The sequence below is a fragment of the Mobula hypostoma genome, chromosome 22 (assembly GCF_963921235.1).
Source record: "Mobula hypostoma chromosome 22, sMobHyp1.1, whole genome shotgun sequence".
NCBI lineage: Eukaryota > Metazoa > Chordata > Chondrichthyes > Myliobatiformes > Myliobatidae > Mobula > Mobula hypostoma.
Window position 1 is genome coordinate 8,082,260 of NC_086118.1, and position 26,954 is coordinate 8,109,213.

A 26,954-nucleotide genomic window follows, 5' to 3' on the forward strand; every position below is an offset into this window, starting at 1 on the left:
ACCAAATACCCTGAGACCTCATCCTAAATAATCAACTCCAAGGTCCTCCCAACCACAGATGTCAGACTTACTGATCTATAATTTCCTTTCTTCTGCCTCCCTCCTTTCTTGAAGGGTGGAGTGATATTTGCAATTTCCAGTCTTCTGGAACCACTCCAGAATCGATCATTTTTGAAAGATCATTACTAATGCTTCCACGATCTCCTCAGCCACCCCTTTCAGAACTCTGGGGTGTGTACCATCTGGTCCAGGTGACTTATCTATCTTCAGACCTTTGAGTTTCCAAAGAAGCTTCTCTCTAGTTATGTTAACTTCACACACGTCTTGCCCTCTGACACCTGGAACTTCCACCATACTGCTAGTGTCTTCCACAGTATAGACTAATGCAAAATACTTATTCAGTTCATGTGCTGTTTTGTTGTTTCCCCCATTACTACCTCTCCAGCATTGTTTTCCAGCCGTCCAATATCCATTCTTGCCTCTCTTTTACACTTATGTGTCTGAAGAAACATTTGGTGTCCTCCTTAATATTATTGGCTAGCTTTTGTATTCATTCGTTACCTTCTTAGTTACTTTTTTTAGTTGCTTTCTGTTGCTTTTTTAAAAGCTTCCTACTCCTTTAACTGCCCACTAATCTTTGCTCTATTACATGCCCCCTCTTTGGCTTTTATGTTGGCTTTGACTTCTCTTGTTAGCCGTGGTTGTGTCATCTTTCCTTTGGAATACTTCTTCCTGATTGGGATGTATATATCTTGTGGCTTCCGATTTGTTTCCAGAAATTACAGCCATTGCGACTCTGCTGCCATCCCTGCCTGTGTTCTTATCAATTCTGGCCAATTCCTCTCTCATGCCTCTAATTCCCTTTATTCTACTGTAATACAAATACATCTGACTTTAGCTTCTCCTCAAATTTCAAGGTGAATTCAATCATATGATCACTGGCCCCTAAGGGTTCTTTTACCTTAAGCACATCATTGCCAATCACATCCATTGCAGGCAGAAAGCAAAGGTATTAGTTATTCTATTACTTGCACTTTTGTGGACTACGATCACTGGAATCCACAGCCTGTAATTTCCTTTTGGGAGTTGTGCTTTTAACCATCTGAACGACCTGACATTTTTGCAGTATCCTGAAGCATTCAGCAAATTGGACTCTTGAGAATGCACGTACAGCCATGGCTGCCATTGCTGGAGTGGACTTGGGGCTGGATTGAAACTTCGGTCTGGATTAAAGTGGTGGGGCTTGAGCCTGCGAGCGGAAAACAGAATGACATTTAGCTGATTTAAGTGCCGAGCTAGATTAAAAGATTCAGGCATCGACGGCGAAGGACGAACTGGTGTTCTGCTCACTACTCTGAGAGGCTTTACTCACATCAGCGCTGACCTGGCTCTGTGACTGTGGCCTTCAGCCGTTGGACTTCTGGACCGACTGCAACACTGACCTGGCTCCTTGACTGTGGCCTTCAGCCGTTGAGCTCCGTGACCGGCTGCAGTGCTGAACTGGCTCCGTGGCTGTGTACTCACTTTCAGGGACTCAGCCATTCATGTTCCGTGTGTTATTTGTTTTTTTGATTGTTTGCACAATTTATTTTCTGTTTCCGACATTAGGTGTTTGATGGTCTTTGTGTGTGTGTGTGTGTGTTTCTTTGTTTTCTGACTGCCTGCAAGAAGACAAATCGCACAGTTGTATATGACATACATATTTTGATGATAAATGTACTTTGAACATCCCATGGCTCAACATTGACGAGATCTTCAAGTGAACTAAACACATAAATACTGTAGCTATAAGTCCAGGTCAGAGACTGAGAATCCTGTGGTTAATGACTGAATTCTTGACTTTGCAGGGCCTTTCCAGTATCTACAAATGAAGGCAGGAGAGTGAACATTTTCCACTTGGCTGAATTAATATAGCTTCAATAATCCTCAATATTCAACACCATCCAGGACAAAGCAGCTCACTTGATTGGTGCCTCATTGATTACTCCAAACATCCATTCTCTCTACCTCATAATGTCAGCTACATTATGCACTGCATTTACTCACCTCAGCTAGTCTGATTATACCTCATAACCTGTGACCTCTCTCACCAAGGACGAAGGCAGCAGGCGCATGGGAACACCACCTGTTGGAAATTTTCCTCCCAATTTGTACATCATCTGGATTTGGGTGACCATATTGTTCTTCCTTCATCATCTAAATCTTTAAATTCTGTGTGGGAATACCTTTGCCAGAAAGTCCACAGAGGTTTTGGAAGGTGGCTCACCACCTTCTTGAGGGCACTTAAGGATGGGCATTAAATTCTGGCCTTGCCAGTGATCCTCACATTCTGAAAAAACTGAATTAAAGATAAATAGCTGAGACATCAGCCATTATTAAGTCTTTGGCAATTTACTTCTGGCGGATGGAAAGTTTTAAGTTTGTACCACTAGTGACCTTCATGCCTGAGATCCTAAGGCCATGGATTCAAGAGCCACTTCAGAAGCTTGAGCCCAAAATCTAGGTTGACTTTTTGTTTATTACGAAGGAAATACTGCAACTTTGTGGGCTGCTGTCTCTTGGTTGAGAAGTATAAAGCAAAAACTTGTGTTCCCTATTATATGGATGTAAACACAACCATGTGCTGGACAGAGATTTTCTGCAGTGTCTGACCAATGTTGGTCAATATCATATTGTCAGAAATGACAGCTTCAGAATGAACTGATCATTGAGCGAGTTTGATCTTTGCATATTAAGAAAATGAAGGGAAATGAGATTGGACAGGAAAGTGACACAGGTAAGAGTTCAGTCAGGATCATATTGAATGAGCAGTTTCAGAAATCAGAGGTGTAGAAAACTTGTGCAGGATTTCCTAAAGGTTAGCTTGCTAGTTAAGTCGCTGATGAGGAAGACAAGTGCAATGTTAGCATTCATTTCGAGAGGACTAGAATATAAAAGTAAGGATGTAATGCTGAGGCTTTATAAGGCTTTGTACATATTGCACTTGGAGTATTGTAAGCCGTTTTAGGCCCCTTATCTAAGAAAGGATGTGCTGACTTTGGAGAGGGTTGAACAGAGGTTCACAAGAACGATCCTGGGAATGAAAGAGTTAATGTATAAGTAGTGGTTGATGGCGCTGGACCTCCACTGACCACTGTTCAGAGGAATGGCAGGCATCTGATTGAAACTTGTGGAATATTGGACAGCCTAGAAGAAGTGGACATGGAGAGGATGTTAACTACTGTATAATGGGGAGTCTAGGACTTAAAGGCACAGCCTCAGAATAGAAGGGCGTTCATTTAGAGCAGAGATGAGAAAAAAATTCTTGAGCCGGAGGGTGGTGAATCCGTGGAATTCGTTGCCACAGAAGGCTGCGAGGCCAAGTCATTGGGTATATTTGAAACGGAGGTTGGTAGGTTGTTCATTAGTAAGGGCATCAAAGGTTACTGGTAGAAATCAGGAGAATGAGATTGAGAATAATATCTAATTCTCCTCCTATGTCTTAAGGTTGTATTGAATGGCCACCTTCTGCTTCTTTTTCTTAGACTCTTTTATCATACTCGTGTTTAGGGAACATTGCTGGAGGTAATTGGCTATCATGTTTTCAATATTACAACGATGACTACACTTCAAAATATTACAGAATAAGAATCAGGCTTATTTTAACTGACATGTTGAGAAATGTATTGTTTTGCAGCAGCAGTACAATGCATGTCATAAAAATTGCTGTAAGTTTGAAGAAATAAGTGCAAAAAAGGGATTGTGAGGTAGTGTTCACGGGTTCATGGTCTGTTCAGAAATCTGACGGTAGAGGAGAAGAAACTGTTCCTAAAACATTGAGTGTGGGTAATGGGGTAATGGAAACACTTCGGAACTTGCAGAAATACATAAGGCATTTTATTAACACACCTTTGCTTTTAAAGTCTTTTCCTTCTGTAGTTTTATCAGTTTTTAACGAATTGTGAAAAAAAATCTGTGTCTGTTGGTACAAATTCTCAGCAGGAGCTTTAACTTTTCATTTTTGATTGCAGGCAACAAGTGGAGGTGGAGGTTGGCCGATGAGTGTGTGGTTGACTCCTGACCTCAAGCCGTTTGTTGGAGGGACATACTTTGCCCCTGAGGATGGTTTACTCCGGCCAGGTTTTAAAACAGTGCTGAGGAACTTAGCTGACCAGGTTTGCTATCCTTTGGTTTTGTTGTTAAGTTGTCTCATAATTTTTGGATCCTTGACCATATCTATTTCAGTTGGATAAAGGTCTTAAGTTATTCAAGACCAAGGAGCTGGATGGAGCTAAGTTCACAGATCGGCCATTACCTAACTGAATGGGGAAACAAGCTCAAGGAGATAAGTGGGCAATGATACCTTGTTCAAGTCGAATTTACTGTCAGTTGCACAAGTACGGTGAGGTACAGGTACAATGAAAAACTTGCGTGGAGAAGCATCACTGGCACATAGATTCAACCAATACACATAATGTAAAATTATACATAAATTGCACCATCTAGGAGGGAGATTGAAAATCTGGCTGAGTGATGCCAACCTCAACCACACCCTCAATGTCAGCAAGACTGAGGAGCTGATTGGAGATCTTAGGAGGCGGAAACTGGAGTTTCATGAGCCTGTTCTCTTCAGGGAATCAGCGGTGGAGAGGGTCAGCAACTTTATATTCCTCGGTGTTATCATTTCAGAGGACCTATTCTAGGCCCACCACATTAGTGCAATTATGAAGAAAGCACGACAGCATCTCTATTTTCTTAGAAGTTTGCAACAACTTGGTATGACATCAAATAATTTGACAAACTTCTATATATATGTAGTGGAGATTATATTGACTGGTTGCATGAAAGCCTGGTATGGAAACACCAACACTCTTGAAGGAAGAATCTACAAAATGTAGTGGATACGGCCCAGTCCATCAAGGGTAAGGCCCTCACCGCCATTGAGCACATCTACATGGAGCGCTGTCATAGGAAAGCAGCATTCATCATTAAGGATCCCCACCACCCAGGCTGTGCTCTCTTCTTACTGTTGCTATCAGGAAGAAGGTACAGGAGCTTCAGGACTCACACCACCAGGTTCAGAAACAGTTATTATCCCTCAACCATTCAGGTCTTGAGCCAGAGGAGATAACTTCACTCCACTTCACCTGCCCCATCGTTGAACTGTTCCCAGAACCTATGGACTCCCTTTCAAAGACACTTCATCTCATATTCTTAGTATTTATTGCTTATTTACTTATTACTACTATTAATTTTTTCTTTTGTATTTGTAGTGTTGTCTTTCGCATCTGGTTGTCTGCCCTGTTGGGTGTGGTCTTCCAACGATTCTGTTATAGTTATTGGAATTACTGAGTATGCCTGCAAGAAAACAAATCTCAGGGTTGTATGTGGTGGCATATATGTACCTTTACTTTTAACTTCGAACATACTGTAAATAATACAAGATAGTGAAGAAAAATACTGCAAAACAAGACACACGAAAATACAATTAGAAGCAAGGCCATGATAGTACAAGAGATGGTCTATAGTGTTCTATTGCTAAAGTGGGATTAGGGTTGTGTAGGCCATTTTCACATGTGTAGGAAAGTAGCTGTTCTTTAACCTGGTGCTGTGGGATTTCAGGCTTCTGTACCCCTTGCCCAGTGCGAGAGGACATAATGTGGATGGCGGAGTTCCTTGATGGTAAATACTGCCTTCTTGAGGTAGCACCCTGTGTAGGTGCTTACTCTGATGGGGAGGGCTATGCCCCAATGGACTGGGTTCATTGATTTCCGCAGTTTCTTGTACTCCTGTGTATTTGAATTGACAGCCTTGACCCAGCCTGTCAGCACTAGCTTTGATGAGAGTTGGATAGGCACACTGGAGATTTGTTTTCTTTGTTTTAATTGTGTCAAGAAAATTTGTTTAATCTTCTCTTAGTTCTTTTATCCATTTAGGAAGGAGTTGATTGGACTTTTATATTACTCGTTAATATTACTTGTTGAGCCATTTTCTTGAATCTTGGTGAAGATACGATACTGTACAAAAGTCTGAGGCACACGTAGAGTGAAGGTGCTTTCAAAAATAATGAAAGGAAAAATTTCTAATTATTAAAAAATTTACTATAAAGAGCAGTAAACAGTAAAAAACTAAATCAATTCAATATTTGGTGTGACCATCCTTTGCCTTTAAAACTGCATCAGTTCTCTTAGGGACACTGTTGTGCATTTTTTTTTAAAGAAAACTGGCTGGTAGGTTGTTCCAAGCATTTTGGAGAACTTGTCATAGTTCTTCTGCAGACCTTGGCTGTCTCACTTGCTCTATCTCTCCAGGTAGTTCCAGACAGTCTCGATGGTTTGAGATCAGGACTTTGTGGAGTCCATACCATCCGTTGCAGAACTCCTTAATCTTCTTTTTGCAAATGTAGTTGTTTATGATGTTGGCCGTGTGTTGAGGTCATTATCCTGATGAAGAATGAAGTTGGGACTAATCAGACACCTCCCTGATGGTAATGCATGGTGGATGAGAATCTGCTTGTCCTTTTCAGCATTGAGGATTTCATTAACTTTGACCAGATCACCAGCTGTATTTGTAGAAATACAGCCCCAAACCTACAGGAAACCTTTGCTGTGCTTCACTCTTGGCTGCAGTCACTCATCTCTCCAGCTTTTCAACAGACAAACTTCTTCCTGTTTAAGCCAAGATTTTCAAATTTTGACTTCTTAGTCTATAGAATTTTCTGCCATTGTTCAGCACCCCAATCCTTGTGCTTTTGTGTGTAGATGAGTCTCTTGGCTTTGTATCTTCAGAGGAATGGCTTTTTGGCAGCAACTTTTCCATGAAGACCACATCTGACAAGACTCCTCCGGATTGTAGAGAGTTGTTCTTGGGTTCCAATGATTTCTGTGAGTTCTGAGCTGATAGCAGTGCTGGACTTCTTCTGATTTAGAGGGGTTGTCTGTTTTATGTATCTCTTGCCTGATGCACTGAGTTTCTGTGGCCAACCGCTATGTTTCTGGTCCTCAGCCTTGCCTGTTTCTTGGTGCTTCTTCAGAAGAGCTTGGACAGCACACCTTGAAATTCCGGTCCACTGTGAGATTTCTGCTTGGGAGAGATCTTGCTGATGTGGGATGACCACCTTGTGTCTGTGTACTCTGCTCACCCCATGTTATGGTATAATAATTGATGATTTGAAGGTTAAACTGTCACTTCTGCTACACTCTCACCTTTCAGTTTGGTTGCCCTTCACCCAGTGTGATTCCTTCTACATCCTTTTCTGTTTCAGTTAATCAGTTTAGTTCACTCAACTCATTATGTCCTTGATCATTAGCACCTGTTTGTTATGTTTGTTTAATCATGCGCTGGACTACATACCTACAAAGTGATCATGTTTTTATTTGAAAAGTTGTTTATTACTTAACATGTTACTTTCTTTAATGAAATACAAACATTTCTCTGTGACATTTAATTTTTTGGAAAATGAATATTTGGAAATTTAAAGTTTGCTCTTTACTGCTGACAGCCTAATGCAGAGGACAAAAAAACATCTAAAGCACAATTTATATAAGAAACCTAGGGCGCCTTAAGACTTCTGCACAGTACTACTTCAGTGATGGTAATAGGTAGAGAGTTCCCATATCCACATCCAACAACAATGGAAGAGGGATGATACATCTGCAAATACAACATCTGTAGGAGTAGTCCTGATAAAACAACTGAGTTTAAAGGGTGCAAGAGGCAGGCATAATTTGAGAAAACTAATTATCGTCATCGACTATATTATAAGTAAACTTGGTTTTACATGCTTTCAACACAGACCATTTCATCACAATAATGTATTAACTTTCTGAAGTCGATAACCAGCTTTTTTGCTGATATTGAGGGAAAAATTGATCATGCCAGTTGTGAATTCAGCTTAAATCTATGAGATGCTGGAAACTTGGTGGCACAATGATACAGCTAAGAGCATTATCATCTTGCAGCCCTAACTGTGGCTGCTGTCTCTGTGGAGTTTGCATATTCTAATGGTGACCTCTGGGTTCTCCGGTTTACTTCCACATCCCAAAGATATACGTGTTTATAGTTATCTTCCCACTAGAGTGTAGGTGTGTGGTAGAATCTGAACAGGCTATGAGATGGGGAGAGCAAAAGAAAAGAGATTAATGTAGGATTGGTATAAGTGATTCATAGTTGGCATGGACTTGTTTGGCCCAAGGGCCTGTTTCCTTGCGATATCTCTCAATGACTCCGTGACCATTAACAGATTCAGTTTTTGAGTAGTTGTTTCCACTGGTTATTAGTGTGTGTTTAACTCTCAGTGGAAGTCCTTTCCAAACAATTACAATGATTTAAATATTTTATTTCTGTGGTTGTTCACCTAACCACATATTTGTTTGTTTCAGTGGAAGAGGAACCGGAGTGAAGTTATAGAGCGTGGCAACAAGATCCTGGAGGCACTGCAGAAGAGTGTAATGATGAGTTCTGACAAGGAGAGAATGCCACCACCTTGTCCCCAGGTGATGCAGAAGTGCTTCCAACAATTGGCTCGCTCTTATGACAATGAATATGGAGGATTCAGAGAGTCGCCTAAATTCCCTTCACCAGGTGAGTAATACAAGTGTGCCTAAAGATGATGCACTCAATATTGTTTGGAAGTCATAAATACCTCTTCCATTTATATAGCCCCTTTAAATGAGTAAAATGTTCCACAGTGCTTTACATGAGTCAAATGAGTCAACTTTTAAGGAAAATCGAATGAGGATGGTGAATTGCAGAGGTTCAGTGACTGAATCCAGAGGATATGAAGTGAATAAGTAAGGGAAAGGCTATAACTAGTGTGTAAAGGAACAGGGGAATTAAGAGTTGTGGGAACACTGAGTTCTTGGGAGGGCTGTGGAGCTGGATGAGTGGGGAGCAAAAACTTACATACTGCCCATCACGCCATTGGTGTTTAGCGCAACAATGATGGTCTTCTATTTCTGTATATACCATCATCACACACAGATGTAGAAGAATTCTTCATTGCTGTTGCTGTAACAATTTTCTTTTTGACTGGTCAGGGTTGTTAGCCCTGAATTGAACCCTCGAACCTGGAGGACTGGTGGATCAGTCTTTGTCCGGCTTCTATCCTTTGACCTCTTTGGCATGGGTGACCCTACCAAGAGCCAAACCTCAAAGCCCTGGCTCCAGCCATCATAGCTCTCTTGAGTCATTGAGGCAGGAGGCCTCCAAACCCTATGACAAGGTTGTGATTCTCTTGGAGGGGGGAGCAACAAGGCCATAATGGGAATGAGTATACAGGTTTCCTCCGCCATCCAAAGGTAGAGCGTTCCTATGAAATGGTTCGTAAGCCAGAATGTCGTAAAGCGAAGAAGCAATTACCATTTATTTATATGGGAAAAATTTGTGAGCGTTCGCAGACCCAAAAATAACCTACCAAATCATGCCAAATAACATGTAAAACCTAAAATAACAGTAACATATAGTAAAAGCAGGAATGATATGATAAATACACAGCCTATATAAAGTAGAAAAACTTCTCTACAATGATTGCCTGCACAGATCTCTGTAGCGAAAATCTCACGCAAGCGCTGTTGGCAGAAACACGGCGCAAGCGTTCTCGGCAGAAAATCTCATGCAAGCGCTGTTGGCAAAAGCACTCTCTCCAGTAACCTTTAAACTATGAAGCTGCCAAATCATACCAAATAACACGTAAAAATACACAGCCTATATAAAGTAGAAATAATGTATGTACAGTGTAGTATCACTTACCGGAATTGGGACAGTGCCGAGCACACTGATGATGGTATGTTAGGCTGAGTTGTTGGAGTTTGGGTGGTGCAGTGGCCCCCACCCTCTGGGCAGTGACCCGATACCGATCCGCGAAGCATGCTGGGGTACAGCGGTAGCCGGGGCGCACCCAGCATATCTTTAAGAAAAAAGCCGAGATAAATATGCTAATTAATTTGGTGCCGCCTGGCACATAATTGTCGGCCCAGATCAGGGGCCGACATTTACGTGCTGGACAGCACCTAATTAATTAGCATGTTTATTTTGGCTTTTTTCTTAAAGATGTGCTGGGTGCCTCCTGGCTACTGCTGCATTCTCTGCGAATCGGTATCTGTCTGCGGCCTGGGGGTTGGGTGGTGGGACACTGGGGTATCATCTCATTGTCGATCAGGGCAGGCAGCTCATCTTCTCCTATGACTGCCTGCCTCGATGTCGAAGGTCGAGGTTCGTCATCTGCTGTAGCTGACGTGGAAAGCTTGCTTGACTGCTTAGCCTCGTGCAGTTTTCTATCATACAGTTCTTTGTAAGCACTCAAACCATCCTGCAACTATGCCCTAAACCGATGTACCCTTTCAAAATTAAAGTCGTACTTTATCATTGCAGCGAAAATCTCACGCAGGTGCTTCACGTTCATTTCCTGGATGACTTCACCTTTGGTCCGTTTGCTACTGTATTCGGTTTCGATTGTTATCCTTTCCTCTTGCAATTGCATCAGCTCTTCATCTATCAGTTCTTGGTCATGGGATGCCAAAACTTCTTCAACATCATCTTCGTCAACTTCCACAAGCCAAACTCACTTTGTCCTTAGTTCGTTCACCATGATCGAAATGCTTAATTATGTCTAGTTTTACGCTAAGTGTAACACCCTTACGAGCTCTTTCAGGCTTTTCCGATACCTTAGAACTCACCTTGCTAATGGCTGCTCACGGGCACAGGTTTAAGCAGTGTCGGCGAGAATACAGTTCCGAATCCGGGTGACAGCAGCTGCTCGGGGCGCATGCTGCCTTTTATTGCGCGCTGATTTTTTTTCGCGCGCTGCCTTTTTTTGTAACAGTGAAAACACCTTCTGTTAGCGAAAACAGGGAACTAATGTAGGTCTTTCGTAACAGTGAGGTTTTGTTAAGCGAACGTTCAAAAAGTGGGCGACACCTGTAAGGAGGTGAACCTTCAAACTGGTATTATATTATTATTGCATGTACTGAAATACAGTGAAAATCTTTTGTTTGTTGGCCATCCAGACACATCGTTCTATACATAAGCACAGCAATATAGTAAAAAGAAAAACAGAATGTTGAAGTTCTAGTTGTAGAGAAAATACAGTGCAGGAGACAAATAAGGTGCAAGAGTCATAGAAACATAGAAAATAGGTGCAGGAGTAGGCCATTTGGCCCTTCGAGCCTGCACCGCCATTCAGTATGATCATGGCTGATCATCCAACTCAGAACCCTGTACCTGCCTTCTCTCCATACCCCCGATCCCTTTAGCCACAAGGGCCATATCTAACTCCCTCTTAAATATAGCCAATGAACTGGCCTCAACTGTTTCCTGTGGCTGAGTCATGATGAGGTTGACTGCAAGATCAAGAGGTCATCTTTTAACATGAGACGTCCTTTCAGGTGTCTGATAACAAAAGCTTGTAGTTCTTAGGTAGTGGGATAGAAGCTGTCCTTTAGCCTGATGCTCTTAGTTGTTTCTCTCTTCTGCTCAGTGTGAGAGGGGAGAAGAAAGGATAACCATGGAGGGAGGATTATATTGTCTGCTTTTCTGAAGAAGCAGTAAGTAAACAGAAGCTCAGATGTTCTGGGGCAACACCGGCATTTCTTAAGAGTGTATAATGAAAGTGTTAGTCAACTAACCAAATCCTTAATTCAGTGCCCCTTTTTACAAACACTGAATGTAGCGCACATTCAGTGTGTACTGTAGTTCACAAATGTAAACACAAGCTTGTAGTTCTTAGGCAGATTTATTGGACCACTTGGCCTTGGCTTTTTCTTGCATGCCAATTTTGTATATTTCATGTGAAGTGTTTTGGGAGGAAGCGAAGAGACGTTTGAGATTATGGCCAATGCTCCACACTTCTCTATCCCGGCTGGTGGGTATGCCTCGACTTGCTGTTGTATGGGAGTGTGAAATGAAGTCAATGGAGCATTTGGATCAATGTGTCACAGCTTCTGATCAAGGGTTTCTTGTGTCTTACTGACTGCATTTCTGTGTTCTGGCATTTTTATTTTATTTTCCCCTGTCCATTTCCAACAAACTCGATCTCTCTCCTCAAATTTGCAACTTCCCATTCTGTCTGGAAAGACTGTATCTTTTTGTTTTCCTTTGGCCAAATCTCTGAATTCTGCTATGACCATTTGGCTTCAATGTGACATTGAGCGCATTGGCATGCAGTCTCATTACCCTGTCACCCCTGTGCTTAATGAAAAGTCTTGATTTAACCTTGTTCCTCCAATATTTCCCTTGTGCATATTCCGATTTTAATTGCTTCATCAGTGTATATCATAACCACACTAAAGATTTTTTGATTGTCTAAATAAGACTTTCAGGAAATATCAGATTTATCAGTGTGTGCTTTATTCTGTTTTATTAAAATTATGTCAGTAGATCAAACATATCTGCCACTGCTTTAATTTTTCTCAAACTACACAGTGGAGTGATTTTAATTTAAATCCAGACCATGGAAGCTATTAATATTCCAAGCAGTAGCAGTGATGATGAGATGCATAAGTTGGCATGAAAATCGTAGAATTAAAGTTTTAAGAAGGGAAAATTGAAAGGGTAAAGAAATCAAAATTTTGAAGATCTTAAAAGGAATGAGCAGAAGTAGAGGACAATGCAAGGTACTTTCATTTCACAAGAGGTAGAAGGAAGCTGTGCTGCTGTAAGAATGGGAAGCGGGGAGAGTGTAAATGAAGGGTTTACAGGATGTAGAAAATTGGGAACAGTACAGGCCCATTGGCCCTCAATGTTGTGCTGACTTTTTAACTTATTCTTATGAACAATCATACCCTTCCCTTCCACAAAACCCTCCATTTTTCTGTCATCCATGTGCATATCGAAGAGCCACTTAGATGTCCCTAATGTATCTGCTTCTACCACCATCCCTGGCAGTGCGTTCCACGCATCTATCTCTTTAATAAAAAACTACCTCTGATATACCCCCTATACTTTCTTCCAATTACCTAAAAATTATGCGCTTTCATATTAGCCGTTTCCACCCTGGGAAATGTCTCTGGCTGTCCACTCTATCTATGCCTCCGATAATCTTGCAGACTTCTTTCATCCTCCTTTGCTGTAAAGAGAAAGGCCATAGCTCATTCAACTTATCATCACAGATTCAGGCAATGTCCTCGTAAATCTCCTCTGCACCCTCTCTAAAGCTTACACATCCTTCCTATAGTAAGGTGACCAGAACTAAACACAATACTCCAAGGCAACACACACAAACTGCTGGAGGAGCTCAGTAGGTCAGGCAGCATCTATGGAAACGAATAAACAGTTGACTTTACGGGCCAAGACTTTACTGCAGAACTAGAAGGGAAGGGGGAAGATGCCTGAATGAAAACATGGTGAGAGGGGAAGGAGAAGAGCTAGAAGGTGATAGGTGAAGCGAGATGAAAGGCTGGAGAAGAAGGTATCTTTTAGGAGAGTGAACCTTAGGAGAAAGGGAAGGAGGAGAGGATCCAGGGGGAGGTGATAGGCAGGTGAGAAGAGGTAAAAGGCCAGAGTGGGGAATAGAAGAGAGGAGGGGGAGGGAAATTTATTTTTACCTGTATGAGTAATGATATTCATGCCATAGTTTGGAGGTTACCCAGATGGAATATAAGGTGTTGCTTCTCCACCCTGTGGGTGGCCTCATCTTGGCACAAGAGGACCAACATGTCAGAATGAGAATGGGAATCAGAATTAAAATGCTTGGCCACCAGCAAGTTCTACTTTTGGTGGATGGAGCAGAGGTGCCCGATGAAGAGGTCCCCCAATATATGGCAGTTCTTACCAATGTAGAGGAGGTCACATTGGGAGCACCGGACATGATAAACGACCCCAGCAGATTTGAAGTTGAAGTATTGTCCTCACCTGAAAGGACAATTTAGGGCTCTGAATGGAGGTGGAGCAGAAGGTGAATGGCCAGGTGTAGCTGTTTGGCTGCATTCAGGGAAGAGTGTCAGGAGGGAGATTAGTGGGGAAGGATGAATGGACAAGGGAGTTGTTGGAGGGAGTGATCCCTGTGGAAAGCGGAGTGGATGGGTGGAGGGGGGAAGGTAAAGATATGTTTGGTGGTAGGTTCCCTTTGGGGATGGTGGAAGTTGTGGAGAATGATGCGTTGGATGTGGAGACTCATAGGGAGGTAGGTAAGAACAAGAGGAACTCTTATCAACCGTTAAGGAGGCAGGAAGATGGGTTGAGCACAGATGTTTTGGAAAATGAGGAGATGCAGGTGAGGGCACCATCAATGGTAGAGGAAAAGAAACACCATTCCTTGAAGGAGGACATCCTGATATCCTGCAAAGGAATCTACAGTTATAATAATAGCAAAAGGATAGTGAGGGATAAGATCGGTCCCTTAGAGAATCAGCGTGGACAGCTATGTGTGGAGCCAAAAGAGATGGGAGAGATTCTGAACAATTTCTTTTCTTCAGTATTCACTAAGGAGAAGGATATTGAATTGTGTAAGATAAGGGAGACAAGTAGGGAAGTTATGGAAACTATGATGATTAAAGAAGAGGAGGTACTGGCACTTTTAAGGAATATAGAAGTGGATAAGTCTCCGGGTCCTGACAGGATATTCCCTAGGACCTTGAGGGAAGTTAGTGTGGAAATAGCAGGGGCTCTGACAGAAATATTTCGAATGTCATTAGAAACGGAGATGGTGTCAGAGGATTGGCGTATTGCTCATGTTGTTCCATTGTTTAAAAAGGGTTCCAAGAGTAAACCTAGCAATTACTGGCCTGTGAGTTTGACGTCAGTGGTGGGTAAATGATGGAAAGTATTCTTAGAGATGGTATATATAATTATCTGGATAGACCAGGTCTGATTAGGAGCAGTCAACATGGATTTGTGCATGGAAAGTCATGTTTGACAAATCTTATTGAATTTTTTGAAGAGGTTACTAGGAAAGTTGATGAGGGTAAAGTGGTGGATGTTGTCTATATGGACTTCAGTAAGGGCTTTGACAAGGTTCCACACGGAAGGTTAGTTAGGAAGGTTCAAACGTTAGGTATTAATATTGAAGTAGTAAAATGGATTCAGCAGTGGCTGGATGGGAGACGCCAGAGAGTAGTGGTGGATAGCTGTTTGTCAGATTGGAGGTCGGTGACTAGTGGTGTGCCTCAGGGATCTGTACTGGGTTCAGTGTTGTTTGTCATATATACTAATGGTCTGGATGATGGGGTGGTAAATTGGATGAGTAAGTATGCAGATGATACTAAGATAGGTGGAGTTGTGGATAATGAAGTAGGTTTTCAAAGCTTGCAGAGAGATTTAGGCCGGTTAGAAGAGTGGGCTGAAAGATGGCAGATGGAGTTTAATGCTGATCAATGTGAGGTGCTACATTTTGGTAGGATGTAATCAAAATAGGACATACATGGTAAATGATAGGGCATTGAAGAATGCAGTAGAACAGAGGGATCTAGGAATAATGGTGCATAGTTCCCTGAAGGTGGAATCTCATGTGGATAGGGTGGTGAAGAAAGCTTTTGGTATGCTGGCCTTTATAAATCAGAGCATTGAGTATAAGAGTTGGGATGTAATGTTGAAATTGTACAAGGCATTGGTAGGCCAAATTTGAGGTATTGTGTACAGTTTTGGTCACCGAATTATAGGAAAGATGTCAACAAAATAGAGAGTACAGAGAAGATTTACTAGCATGTTACCCGGGTTTCATCACCTAAGTTACAGAGAAAGGTTGAATAAGTTGAGTCTTTATTCTTTGGAACGTAGAAGGTTGAGGGGGGACTTGATAGAGGTATTTAAAATTATGAGGGGGATAGATAGAGTTGACGTGGATAGGCTTTTTCCATTGAGAATGGGGGAGATTCAAACAAGAGGACATGAGTTGAGAGTTAAAGGGCAACAGCTTAGGGGTAACATGAGGGGGAACTTCTTTACTCAGAGAGTGGTAGCTGTGTGGAACGAGCTTCCAGCTGAAGTGGTTGAGGTAGGATCGATGTTGTCGTTTAAAGTTAAATTGGGCAGCTATATGGACAGGAAAGGAATGGAGTCGTTATGGGCTGAGTGCAGGTTGGTGGGACTAGGTGAGAGTAAGAGTTCAGCATGGACTAGAAGGGCCGAGATGGCCTGTTTCCGTGCTGTAATTGTTATATGGAAAGCTTCATCCTGGTAACAGATGTGGTGCAGACAAAGGAACTGAGAAAAGGGAATCTCATTTTTACAGGAGACAGTGTGGGAAGAGATATAGTTAATCCATGGGAATTGATAGGTTTATAAAAGATGTTGGTCAACGGTTTGTCTCCAGAGATGGAGATAGAGAGACCGAGAAAGGGGAGGGAGGTATCAGAAATGGACCAAGTGAATTTAAAGGTAGAGTGGAAGTAGGGGACAAAGTTAGTGAAATTGATGAGCTCAGCATGAGTGCATGAAGTAGCACCAATGTAGTCATCAATGTAGCAGAGAAAGAGCTGGGGAGCATTACTGTGGAAGGCTTGGAACATGGAATGCTCTACATAGCCAATGAGAAGACAGGCATAGCTTGGGCCCTTGCCATGCCCATGGCTACTCGTGGAACATCCCCTCAAATACTCCAAATGTGATTTAACTCGTGGAACATCCCCTCAAATACTCCAAATGTGATTTAACTAGCATTTTATACAGCTGCAGTATTATCTTGTGGTTCTTAAGCTCAATCCCCAGAGTATTACCACCAACCTTTGTGTCACCTGCAAACTTTATAACACACCCTTCCATTTCCTCATCAGTCAGTTATAAAAATCACAAAAAGCAGGAAACAAGTGAATCTTCCATCAGTTGTGGCAAGTTATTGGAAAGGGTTCATAGAGACAGATTTACAAGCATTTGGAGAAGCATAGTTTAATTAAGGATAGCCAGCATGGCTTTGTGAGGGGCAGGTTGTGCCTCAGAAGCCTGACTGAATACTTTGGGAAGTGATAAAAACACACTGATGAAGGTAGAACAGTGGATGTTGTGTACATGGATTTGTAAGGTGCTTGACAAGGTTTCCCATGGTTGGTTCATTGAGAAAGTCGAGGCATGGGATCCAAAAACACTTGGCTGCATGAATTCAGAATTGGCTTGCCTACAGAAAGCAGAGAGTGAATTGAATTCAATTTGAATTGAATTGACTTTTATTACTTACATCCTTCGTATACATGAGGAGTAAAAATCTTGACGTTACGTCTCTGTCTAAGTGTGAAATATGCAATTTATAGTAATTTATAAAAAATAGTATGTACAACAGGATAGTCAATATAACATAGAAATACAGTTGTGTCAGCATGAATTAAGCAGTCTGATGGCCCGGTGGAAGAAGCTGTCCCAGAGCCTGTTGGTCCTGACTTTTATGCTGCGGTACCGTTTCCAGTCTGTGGTTGGGGTGACTCAGGTCCCCAATGATCCTTTTGGTCCTTTTTACACACGCCCGTCTTTATAAATGTTCTGAATAATGGGTAGTTGGCATCTACAGATGCACTGGGTTGTCCGCACCACTCTTTGAGTCCTGCGATTGAGGGAAGTACAATTTCCATACCAGGCAGGATCAGGTTGTGTGTGTGTGTGTGTGTGTGTGTGTGTGTGCGCGCGCCGTCATGACAAGCTTTTTTTTTTGTATGCTCATTGTATAGTGTGTCTTGGGCATCTGAAACCTGGCAGAGCCCATCCCTCTCCAGGTTTTTTTTTTACGAGGTCAAGTTGTTAGCTCGACACTCAACCCAGGCACGGATGGAGAGCGTGCAAGGGAGCCGGCCAGATTCGAACTCAGGACCTCTCGCCCCGAAGTCCAACGCTGATGCCACTATGCCACCTGCCAGTTGTAGATGGAACATATTCTGTGTGGTGATGGGAGACTGGTGTTCCACAGGGCTCTATGTGAGGAATATTCTTGTGGAAACATGTACTTAAAAGGGAGCAAGGCAGGAGCATGTGCAGACAAGAAAGAGTATGTTGTACATGGTAGATACTGAGTTATAGGGAAAGGTTGAATAGGTTCGGACTTTATTCCCTTGAGCGTAGGAGAATGAGGGGAGATTTGTTTGAGGTGTTCTAAATTCTAAGGATATAGGTAGGGTAAACGCAAACTGTCGTTTTCTACTGAGGTTGGATGAGACTAGAACTAGAGGTTAAGGGTGAAAGGTGAGATGTTTAGGGAGAACATGAGGGGGAGCTTATACTTAGGGTGGTGTAGTGAGGAATGAGTTGCCAGCAGAAGTGATGGATGTGGGTTTGATTTCCATATTTTAGAGAAATTTGGAAGTTTTGGAAAGAGTATGGAGGGTTATGGTCCAGGTGCAGGTCGATGACACTAAGCAGAATAATAGTTCGGCATGGGCTGGGTAGGCAGAAAGGCCTGTTTCTGTGCTGTAGTGTTTCATTTCCTGGTGAATGAGGCACAATTTGTAGTATCGCTTGTCTAGCCTCACCTTTTAGTGAACTTTAGTAATTGATGGCTTCTAACTTAACGATAATGATCTGTTCTTCTCCTCCAAACAGTAAACTTCAATTTCCTGTTCCGTTTTTGGGCTTTAAACAAGACCAGTGTGAATGGAGCTCAGGCCCTGGAGATGGCTCTGCACACACTGAAAATGATGGCTCTTGGAGGAATCCATGATCATATCGGGCAGGTAGGTTACTTTGAGTCACACTGAAAATCCTTTCCTCGAGGTGGAGATAGCTTTGGGTCTAAGTAGCCGAAAACTAAATGACTTGTTCAAGTTGAATATCATCTGTGAACATGTACAACATCTCATCTCAGAAACATCTTAAATGAACCATCTTAGATGGTTGTAATTATTGTGATTTAATAGGTCAGGGAAAAGGAAAATGGGGTCGATCAGTCCTTAAAGTTCACCTAAACCACGAGAAGAGGTTGCTGGATTATTTAGAATTCTCTGAGATTCTGGCAGGGTTCATCCTCTGGAGAACCCTCCCAATACTGGAACAGATACACTTCCTCTGTCTGTCATTTTCACATGCTGGAACCAGCAGAATGTTGATATACTTTGAAGGCTTGATTTTTGGACTTTCTGGCACGAGTGATAGAAACTTTTCAGGCTTAAGTCACAACTTGTTTTTCTCATAATGCTTTTAAGGTTGTTAAACCTCTAAAGTGCTTCACCAAAGCAAGTTAAAATAAAATTAGACACTCAACATATGAAGTATTGGAACAAGTAAACACATTTTGGAAAAACGGTCAGCTTTAAGTGAGTATCTGAAAAAAATGCTAGGCTGAGGAAGGACAATTGAAGGTATAGTGTCAGTTTGCAGATGATTAAAGTTGAGGCTTGTAAGCCTATCCTGATTAGAGCTGGCAGAAAATTTAGAATCAGACAGAAAAGAAATCAATTGATGGGAGGCATGAGATTTAAGTGGTGAATCTGGGGCCAGGTAAGGACAACAATACCAGCCAGACTGTGCTGCCTATGGCTGATAGTTCAGGCCGTCCTAGGAAAGTCAAATTTGGACTTCTGTGGGTCTTCTTGCAATTCTGAGGTGTGATGAGTAACAAATATTGGCTTGTATCTTGCTCCCTTCTGTTGATGGACTTCATGTGGAATCCTGAGATAGTTGTGCCTGATTCCCCTGACACTACACTGTAGAATCTGCCTGCCGCCATCCTGAACGACAACTTAAATGGGGATTCCAGGGGGCATAGATTAGATGGGTAATTAAGTTCAGTTAATTAAGTTCAGTTCATTTACTTATTTCTTTATGTTATTTTAATGCTTTTAATTATTTGTCAGTGCTCTAATGTATTTTAAATTTTATGTTTCTTTTAAATTAATAGCTTTTTTAATTAATTGAATCAATGCTAATATGTTTTAAATGTCTCTGAACATCAGAGTTATTTAAAACAAGTTATAAAGCTTTGGCAGAAAGTGAGGTGCCGTCTTCAGCCTCTTGCCAAAGGCTGTCAGTGCATTCTAAGGCAAAGCTCCAGTTGTAAGCCATCTGAGGCCACAGCCTTGACCCCCAATGATTAAGGACAAGACGTATCAAACCTTAGGAGTAGTACGATCATCCAAATGTTAACTCATCACAACTGAGGTTGCACTTCATTACTAGAAAATCATTTCTGGATAAATTAAGGCACAAAATGAGTCTTGGTCCTTCATTTGATAACAAGTATGTTGATTATGTTGATTAATAGGGGCAGCACACTGGTGTGGTTAGTAGAGTTGCTGCTTCACAGTTCCAGTGACCTGGGTTCAGCGATAACCCACCAGTATTGTGTGGAGAGTTTGCATGTTCTCCTGATGACCTTAGGGATTTCCTCCAGGTGCTTTAGTTTCCTCCTATGTTTCAAAAATGTGTGGGTTGATAGGTTAAATGACCACAGTAAAATGCCTCTGGCTCTGCTTTAAGCTGTCCAGACCCTACATTGTTAAATTTGCTCCTTAAACAGCTCTGCCACTCTAATCCCTTTCTCTTTTCCTTTAAGACCTTCAAGAAACTTACCTCTTTAGTCAATGTTGTGTGATCACCTGCTTTAGTCAAATGCTGTCTTTCTTTTTGGCTATCGCTCCTGTGGAACATCTTGGGTTATTGTATAGTCCAGAGGAAGGTTTATGGTAGGTTACCTGGGACAAATACAGGCCAAGGGTGAAAATTTTACAGACTATTAAAATATTAAAATTTGCTGTTGTGTTTCCTGGGTTCAGTTGTATTGCACATGTTGTAGGTCCTTTAAGCATAATGGATCTTTTAGGCTGCCAGTAGATAGTGTGTCAAAAACTCATTATTTAGTTGTTTAAACAAAATTGCATAAATTTTATTATTTACAACTTCAGACCCTCATACAAGACATCACAGTTTTGGAAATGCTTTTGAAGTGTGGTTGTTAATGTAACCTGACATGGATTTATATTTGAAGAAATTGCTCATTCTTTTGGAATCTCCAGATAAATTAGATGCTTGCTCAAACTTTAATGTTACTCTTTCCTGTGCTAGGGCTTCCATCGCTATTCCACAGACCAACACTGGCATGTACCCCACTTTGAGAAGATGTTGTATGACCAGGGGCAGCTGGCAGTTTCCTACACAGAGGCTTATCAGGTGAGCTAAAAAAAAAAGAGGAACCCCTTTAAATTCACAACTATGTTGTCACTATTTTTGAATACCCTTACCTTCATCAAAGTGAACGGAATTAATTATTGGGTTTGGAGGAATCTCAGTTTCAGAGCCATTATGGGTTAGGTAAAAGGCTAAAATAGGTTAGTCTTGTGAGATCATGGATCTTTGCCTGGAAAGTCTTCACTCTCCAGGGCGTAGGCCTTGGCAAGGTTGTATGGAAGACCAGCAGTTGCCTATGCTGCAAGTCACCCCTCTCCACGACACCACTGTTGTCCAAGGGAAGGGCATTAGGACGCATACAGCTTGGCACCAGTGTCGTCGCAGAGCAATGTGTGACTAAGTGCCTTGCTCAAGGACACAACACGCTGCCTCGGCTGGGGCTCGAACTCACGACCTTAACCACTTGGCCACATGAGCATCACTAAGACAAGTGCAGTCTCAGTAAAATCTTGAGTGAAACTCCCTCCTACACAGTCTGTGGATTATCTGTCACTGGATTTGCATCATGTTTAAAATGGCAACAAAACCCAAACAAATGAGCTTAGTGCATAATATTGAAGCCCACTTTCTGCCTCCACCTCTTCTTCCTCGTTTAAGACAACCATTAAAATGTTTTTTGTATCAAACTTTCATTGATTCTTACAGTTTCTTTTGGCTGGATGTCAGTCTATTTTTACTGATTACATACCATTCAACTGGCTTGAAATGATTTTGCACATTAAAGGCACTATATAAATGCAAGTCTTAACTATTTCAGTGCATCAAATAGTCTTGTGGGCATACAGGAAAGTAGAGGGGGGATGTAACTTGTGGTACTGTTCCCCTGGAAACTGGTATGGATTCAGAGGGATGAGTGTCCTCCTTTTCCTCTGTTATATAAGATAAAGATTATGGGTGACAAAGACAAAGGTTGCAAACCCTGCTATCCATACGTATCAGAAACCTAAATTATTTTTTCCACAAATAATGTTCTTCCTGAATTTATGAAAATATGCATCTTTAACGTGCTCCATATCTTCACACTTGATTGGAAGCCCCTAAATCTTTTAAAAACAAATTCAGATTAATAATAATTGAAGCTGTGCCAACCCTCGACAAGATGCATGAGTAACTTGTGTCACTGCGCATTTCTTCATTGGTCGCAAGGGGGAGCTGGTGATGCACGTATTCCAGTAAAAGTAATGGATTGGCCCGAGCTGATGTTTGTACTCCACATCAATGTCCTCCCACGTATTCATTTTGTTGTATTTTTCTCCTCATCTTATTAGCAAGATTCTGCTTTTAACTGACATCTCCTGCGTTAAAGTAACATGAGGAACTCTGCCAGTTTAGTATCTTACTAACTTTCTTGATATTGCTGATTCTGATTTGAGCTTAGTATATCAAACTAGCTTGTTTTTCTTCTAACCATTAGTGACATTTTTTTTAGTTTTGCTCTTATCTGGTTGAATTAGTAACTGGCAGGAAAACATCAACATATTCCTTTTTGTTAAAATCTACTCAGAGACGATGTGAAGAAAAATCATTATGCACAAGGGTTCATTTTAACTCAAGTCTTTGTTGTATAGTTGGTAGGTTGATTGGCAACTGTAAATCATCTGAAGTTTGTGGGGGATTGATGAGCATGTGAAAGAAAATAGGAATGAAATCTGACCCTGAAATGCAAAAATGTTAGGGTGTCTGACAAAACTCTTGATAAAGGATTTTGTAGATTGCCATAAATGTGGGGGGATGAGATTGCTCTGCTCTGAAAGCTGGAATAGACTTGATGAACCAAATACTTTTCTTATTCTAGCAAAGTATGAGAAGTGTATGAGGAATTGTCACGTCAGGAATGTTAGCTGACACTTTCACTACAGATTTTCCAGTCAAATTTCTTCACATTTGATTCAGAGTAATTTGAGAATGAAACAGCAAGCTGCCAGAATGGATGGATGTGTTTGGTTACAAGCATTAAGTCTTATTCCTCAAGGTAATAGTGTAGATGTAAGTCCAAAATAGACTGCAATTGAAGAGATTGATCTTAGCTACCAAAACGTGAGGTGGTTACATTTTGTAGCTGTGTCGTCTTGTTTCTTGTTGATTTTTCATATGGACCACTTTGGTTTCAGTTGCTTGACCCTGAGCTCTGGCTTTCCCTTTTTAATGTCATCACCTGTCACCTCATCATTGTTATTTATGACCCTCCATAAACCCCTCTTGTTAACTGGTGTTGTCCCCTAACCTAATAACTCGGCCATCAAGATTTTGTTTTATAACAGCAACAAATAGAACGCTGGAGAAAAACGTAGCATCTTTGGAGGAATATGAACAGGCATATTTAGGGTCAAGACTCTTCATATGACTGAAAAAATAGAGGGGAAGGGTGGAGCAAGAGCTGGCAAACGATAAGTAGATCCAGTTGAGGAGAGGTGATAGGCAGATGAAGGAGGGAAGGGTGGAAATAGTGATAGAGGCAGGGACTTGAAAGGTGGAGGTGACTAAGGGCTTCTGATGATGGAATCTGATAGAAAGGGAAAGTGGAGCATGGAACCAAATTTGGGTGGTGGGGTGGGAAGGTGAGAGCAGTGGAGCGAGACACCCAGTGGGAGGAGTTTGTGAGTGGTGACTAGATGAAGTGGATGGAGGAGGGAAATTGAACACGGTGATGGGGGTCTCATAACTGTAAGAGGAACTCACTAGATCAGGCAGAATATGAGGTGCTGTTCCTCTTTTGTTTTGTAACACTTTCATGAACTGCTGGGGACATTTTATCATGTTAAAGTACAAATTGCTGTTCTTGTGTTGTCTTCAGCAGGCAATACCAATACAGTATTCTAAACCTATTTGGTATCATGTATCAAAGGTTTATGCTGGGAAATTATCAGAGAAAGGTTTATAAAATGTTCTGATGTTGCATACGGGGATTTCATTATTGAAAGGATGATAGTTGCTTTAGCTGTCAAGCGGAAAGTAGGTACAATGAAGTGGTCAGACTAGGGCACCAAGAGATTTTACACTGCAGATGATTTGTTACATGTGAGCCCTTCATGCACTATGGATGACCCAGTTCCTTGTGTTGTGGGAGATTGAAACAGCAGTTCGTGTGAGCTTCTCTCTCTCCCCCTTTCCCCCTCCCCCTCCCCTCCCCCCTCTCCCCCCTCCCCTCCCCCCTCCCTCTCCCCCTCCCTCTCCCCCTCTCCCTCTCCCCCTCTCCCCCTCCCCCTCTCCTCTCTCCCTCCCCTCTCCCTCCCCTCTCTCCCTCCCCTCTCTCTCCCCTCTCTCTCCCCTCTTCCCCCTTCCCCCCTTCCCCCCTTCCCCCTCTCTCCCCCCTCTCTCCCCCTCCCCTCTCTCCTCTCTCCTCTCTCACGACATGTCAGGCCTTGAATTTGGGGGCTCGGTGAAGTGATGTGGAAGATTGTAACATTTGAACAGTGAGCTTCTGGTCTCCCTGCTGTCATTGTTGCAGGAGTTCTCTCTCTTTCCCTCACTAGTGAGAGAGAGCCTGTCTGAGATACTGAAGTGTTAGGTTATGGTCTGTAGTTTTTAATGGACTCTGGTTCAGTGGTTCCATTTAATATCAGAGGATGAGAACGTATACAGTATACAACCTGAAAGTTTTACTCTTTGCAGACATCCATCAAACAGAAGAAGAACCCCAAAAATGAATGACAGGAAAACATTAGAACCCCAAAGCACCCCTCCCCCCGACCTGCCTCAGCAAAAGCATCAGTCGTACCCCCCACCCCCCCACATCTACCATGCCAACAATAGCAAAGCCCCCAAAGAGACTATGACTTAGAGTCCAGCAAAAACCATTTGGAGTCCATCATCCCAACAGTTCGATGTCCACTGACTCTCTCTTTCCTTCATGAGGGAGAGGGGTATCGCTCCTGCCACAGTGAGAGAGGAGACCAACAGCTTGCTGTTTCAGTGTTACAGTCGGCAGCATTGCTTATTTCGACAGCAGCGTACACTGCTTTCTTGATCTTCCGATCTCCTGCAATGCTTCAGTTAGTGACACTAGTGAAGAATCGGGTTGCCCACAGGGCAGCAGGGCTGCTCCCCAAAGGCAAATGTCTTCCAGGCCGCTCCTGGAGATATCGAAAACGCTAGGTTGCTCGATAAGCTCTGAGAACAGGATCCTACTGCCATGATGAACCGCAGTTTGAGTGCATCTGTAAAGCATGGACTCCGACAATAGCTATCACTAAAGAGGAGAGCCACAGCCTCCTTGAAAAGGAAAGAAGAGACATTAGAGGGAGATTAGAAGAGACATTGGACTTGAAGAAGTCTCCCTCTGGTGCCATCTTTAATTCCTCCTCTCACTGGTCTCTTTGGTGGCTTTTCCTATTGCTTGCATGGTGGAGGGAGGGGTTGGTGTTTTTGTTGGTGCATGTGGGGAGAGGCTGAATGGTTCTGCTGCAGCTTTACATGGGAGGGGGAGAGAGCGCTTTGGGGTCTGATTTTCTGTCATTCATTCTTTGTTTTTTTTGTTTTTTTGATGTCTATGAAGAATAAGAATTTCTGGTTGTATACTGTCAGAGATGTGGTTGCAGGGTGGGCGGGATTGGGAATTAAATATCCAAGGATATCAGGTAATACAAAAGGATAGGCAGAAAGGTAAGGGAGGTGGTGTAGCACTCTTAATTAAAGATAAGATCAGGGTGATAGTGAGAGACGGTATAAGATCTAAGGAGCAGAATGTTGAATCTATTTTGGTAGGGATTAGGAATAATAAAGGGGAAAGAAATCACTAGTGGGAGTTGTCTATTGGCCACCGAACAATAACATTACAGAGGCACAGGCAATAAACTGAGAAGTATCTGAGGCAAGTAAGAATGGAACAGCAGTTATCATAGGGGATTTTAACTTGCACATAGATTGGTTGAATCAAGTTAGTGGAGGCAGTCTTCAGGAGGACCTCAAAGAATGCATCCATGATGGCTTTCTTGAACAGCATATTACTGAACCTACAAAGGAATGTGCTATCTTAGAACTGGTCTGTACAATGAGACAGGTAAAATTAGTGATCTTGTAGTTAGGGGTCCTCTTGGAAAGAGTGATCACAGTATGACTGAGTTTCTCATACAAATGGAAGGTGCAGTAGCTCTACTGAAAACCAGTGTATTATGCCTCAACAATGGAGACTAAAGTGGGACGAGGGAGGATTTGGCTAGTGTAGTCTGGGAACACAGGCTATACAGTGGAACAGTGGAAGTTTAAGAGTCGCAATGTGATGATGCAGCTCTATAAAACTCTGGTTAGGCCACACTTGAAGTACTGTGTCCAGTTCTGGTTGCCTCACTGTAGGAAGGATGTGGAAGCATTGGAACGGGTACAGAGGAGATTTACCAGGATGCTGCCAGGTTTAGAGAGTATTCATTATGATCAGAGATTAAGGGAGCTAGGGCTTTACTCTTTAGAGAGAAGGAGGATGAGAGGAGACATGATAGAGGTGTACAAGATAATAAGAGGAATAGATAGAGTGGATAGCCAGTGCCTCTTCCTCAGGGCACCACTGCTCAATACAAGAGGACATGGCTTTAAGGTAAGGGGTGGGAAGTTCAAGGGGGATATTAGAGGAAGGTTTTTTACTCAGAGAGTGGTTGGTGCGTGGAATGCACTGCCTGAGTCAGTGGTGGAGGCAGATACACTAGGGTGAAGTTTCAGAGACTACTAGACAGGTATATGGAGGAACTTAAGGTGGGGGCTTATATGGGAGGCAGGGTTTGAGGGTCGGCACAACATTGTGGGCCAAAGGGCCTGTACTGTGCTGTACTGTTCTATGTTCTATGTTAAGACTTTCAAAGAGCATTGTCATAATCCTTACCAAAGCACGTTGCACAACTAATCCTCGAGGAACTCTGTGCATTTTACTGAAAGGCTTGTTAATTCTGGCACATACTGCCTTTGTGAAATGCTGTCCTCCAGAAGGAATCTTCTTTCAGAAATGAAGGAGG

At 42.3% G+C, this 26,954-nt stretch overlaps 1 protein-coding gene across 4 annotated transcripts in view; it reads left to right on the top strand.

Moving 5' to 3' along the window:
• Positions 1–26,954, top strand: part of spata20 (spermatogenesis associated 20) — a 479,531-nt gene that overhangs the window by 44,073 nt on the left and 408,504 nt on the right. For all 4 annotated transcript variants that reach the window (XM_063074197.1, XM_063074194.1, XM_063074196.1 and 1 more), the window contains exons 5-8: positions 4,011–4,154; positions 8,361–8,562; positions 18,433–18,563; positions 20,890–20,994. In XM_063074197.1, the coding sequence (XP_062930267.1) occupies positions 4,011–4,154; positions 8,361–8,562; positions 18,433–18,563; positions 20,890–20,994 (582 nt within the window). The remainder of the gene's footprint in view (positions 1–4,010; positions 4,155–8,360; positions 8,563–18,432; positions 18,564–20,889; positions 20,995–26,954) is intronic.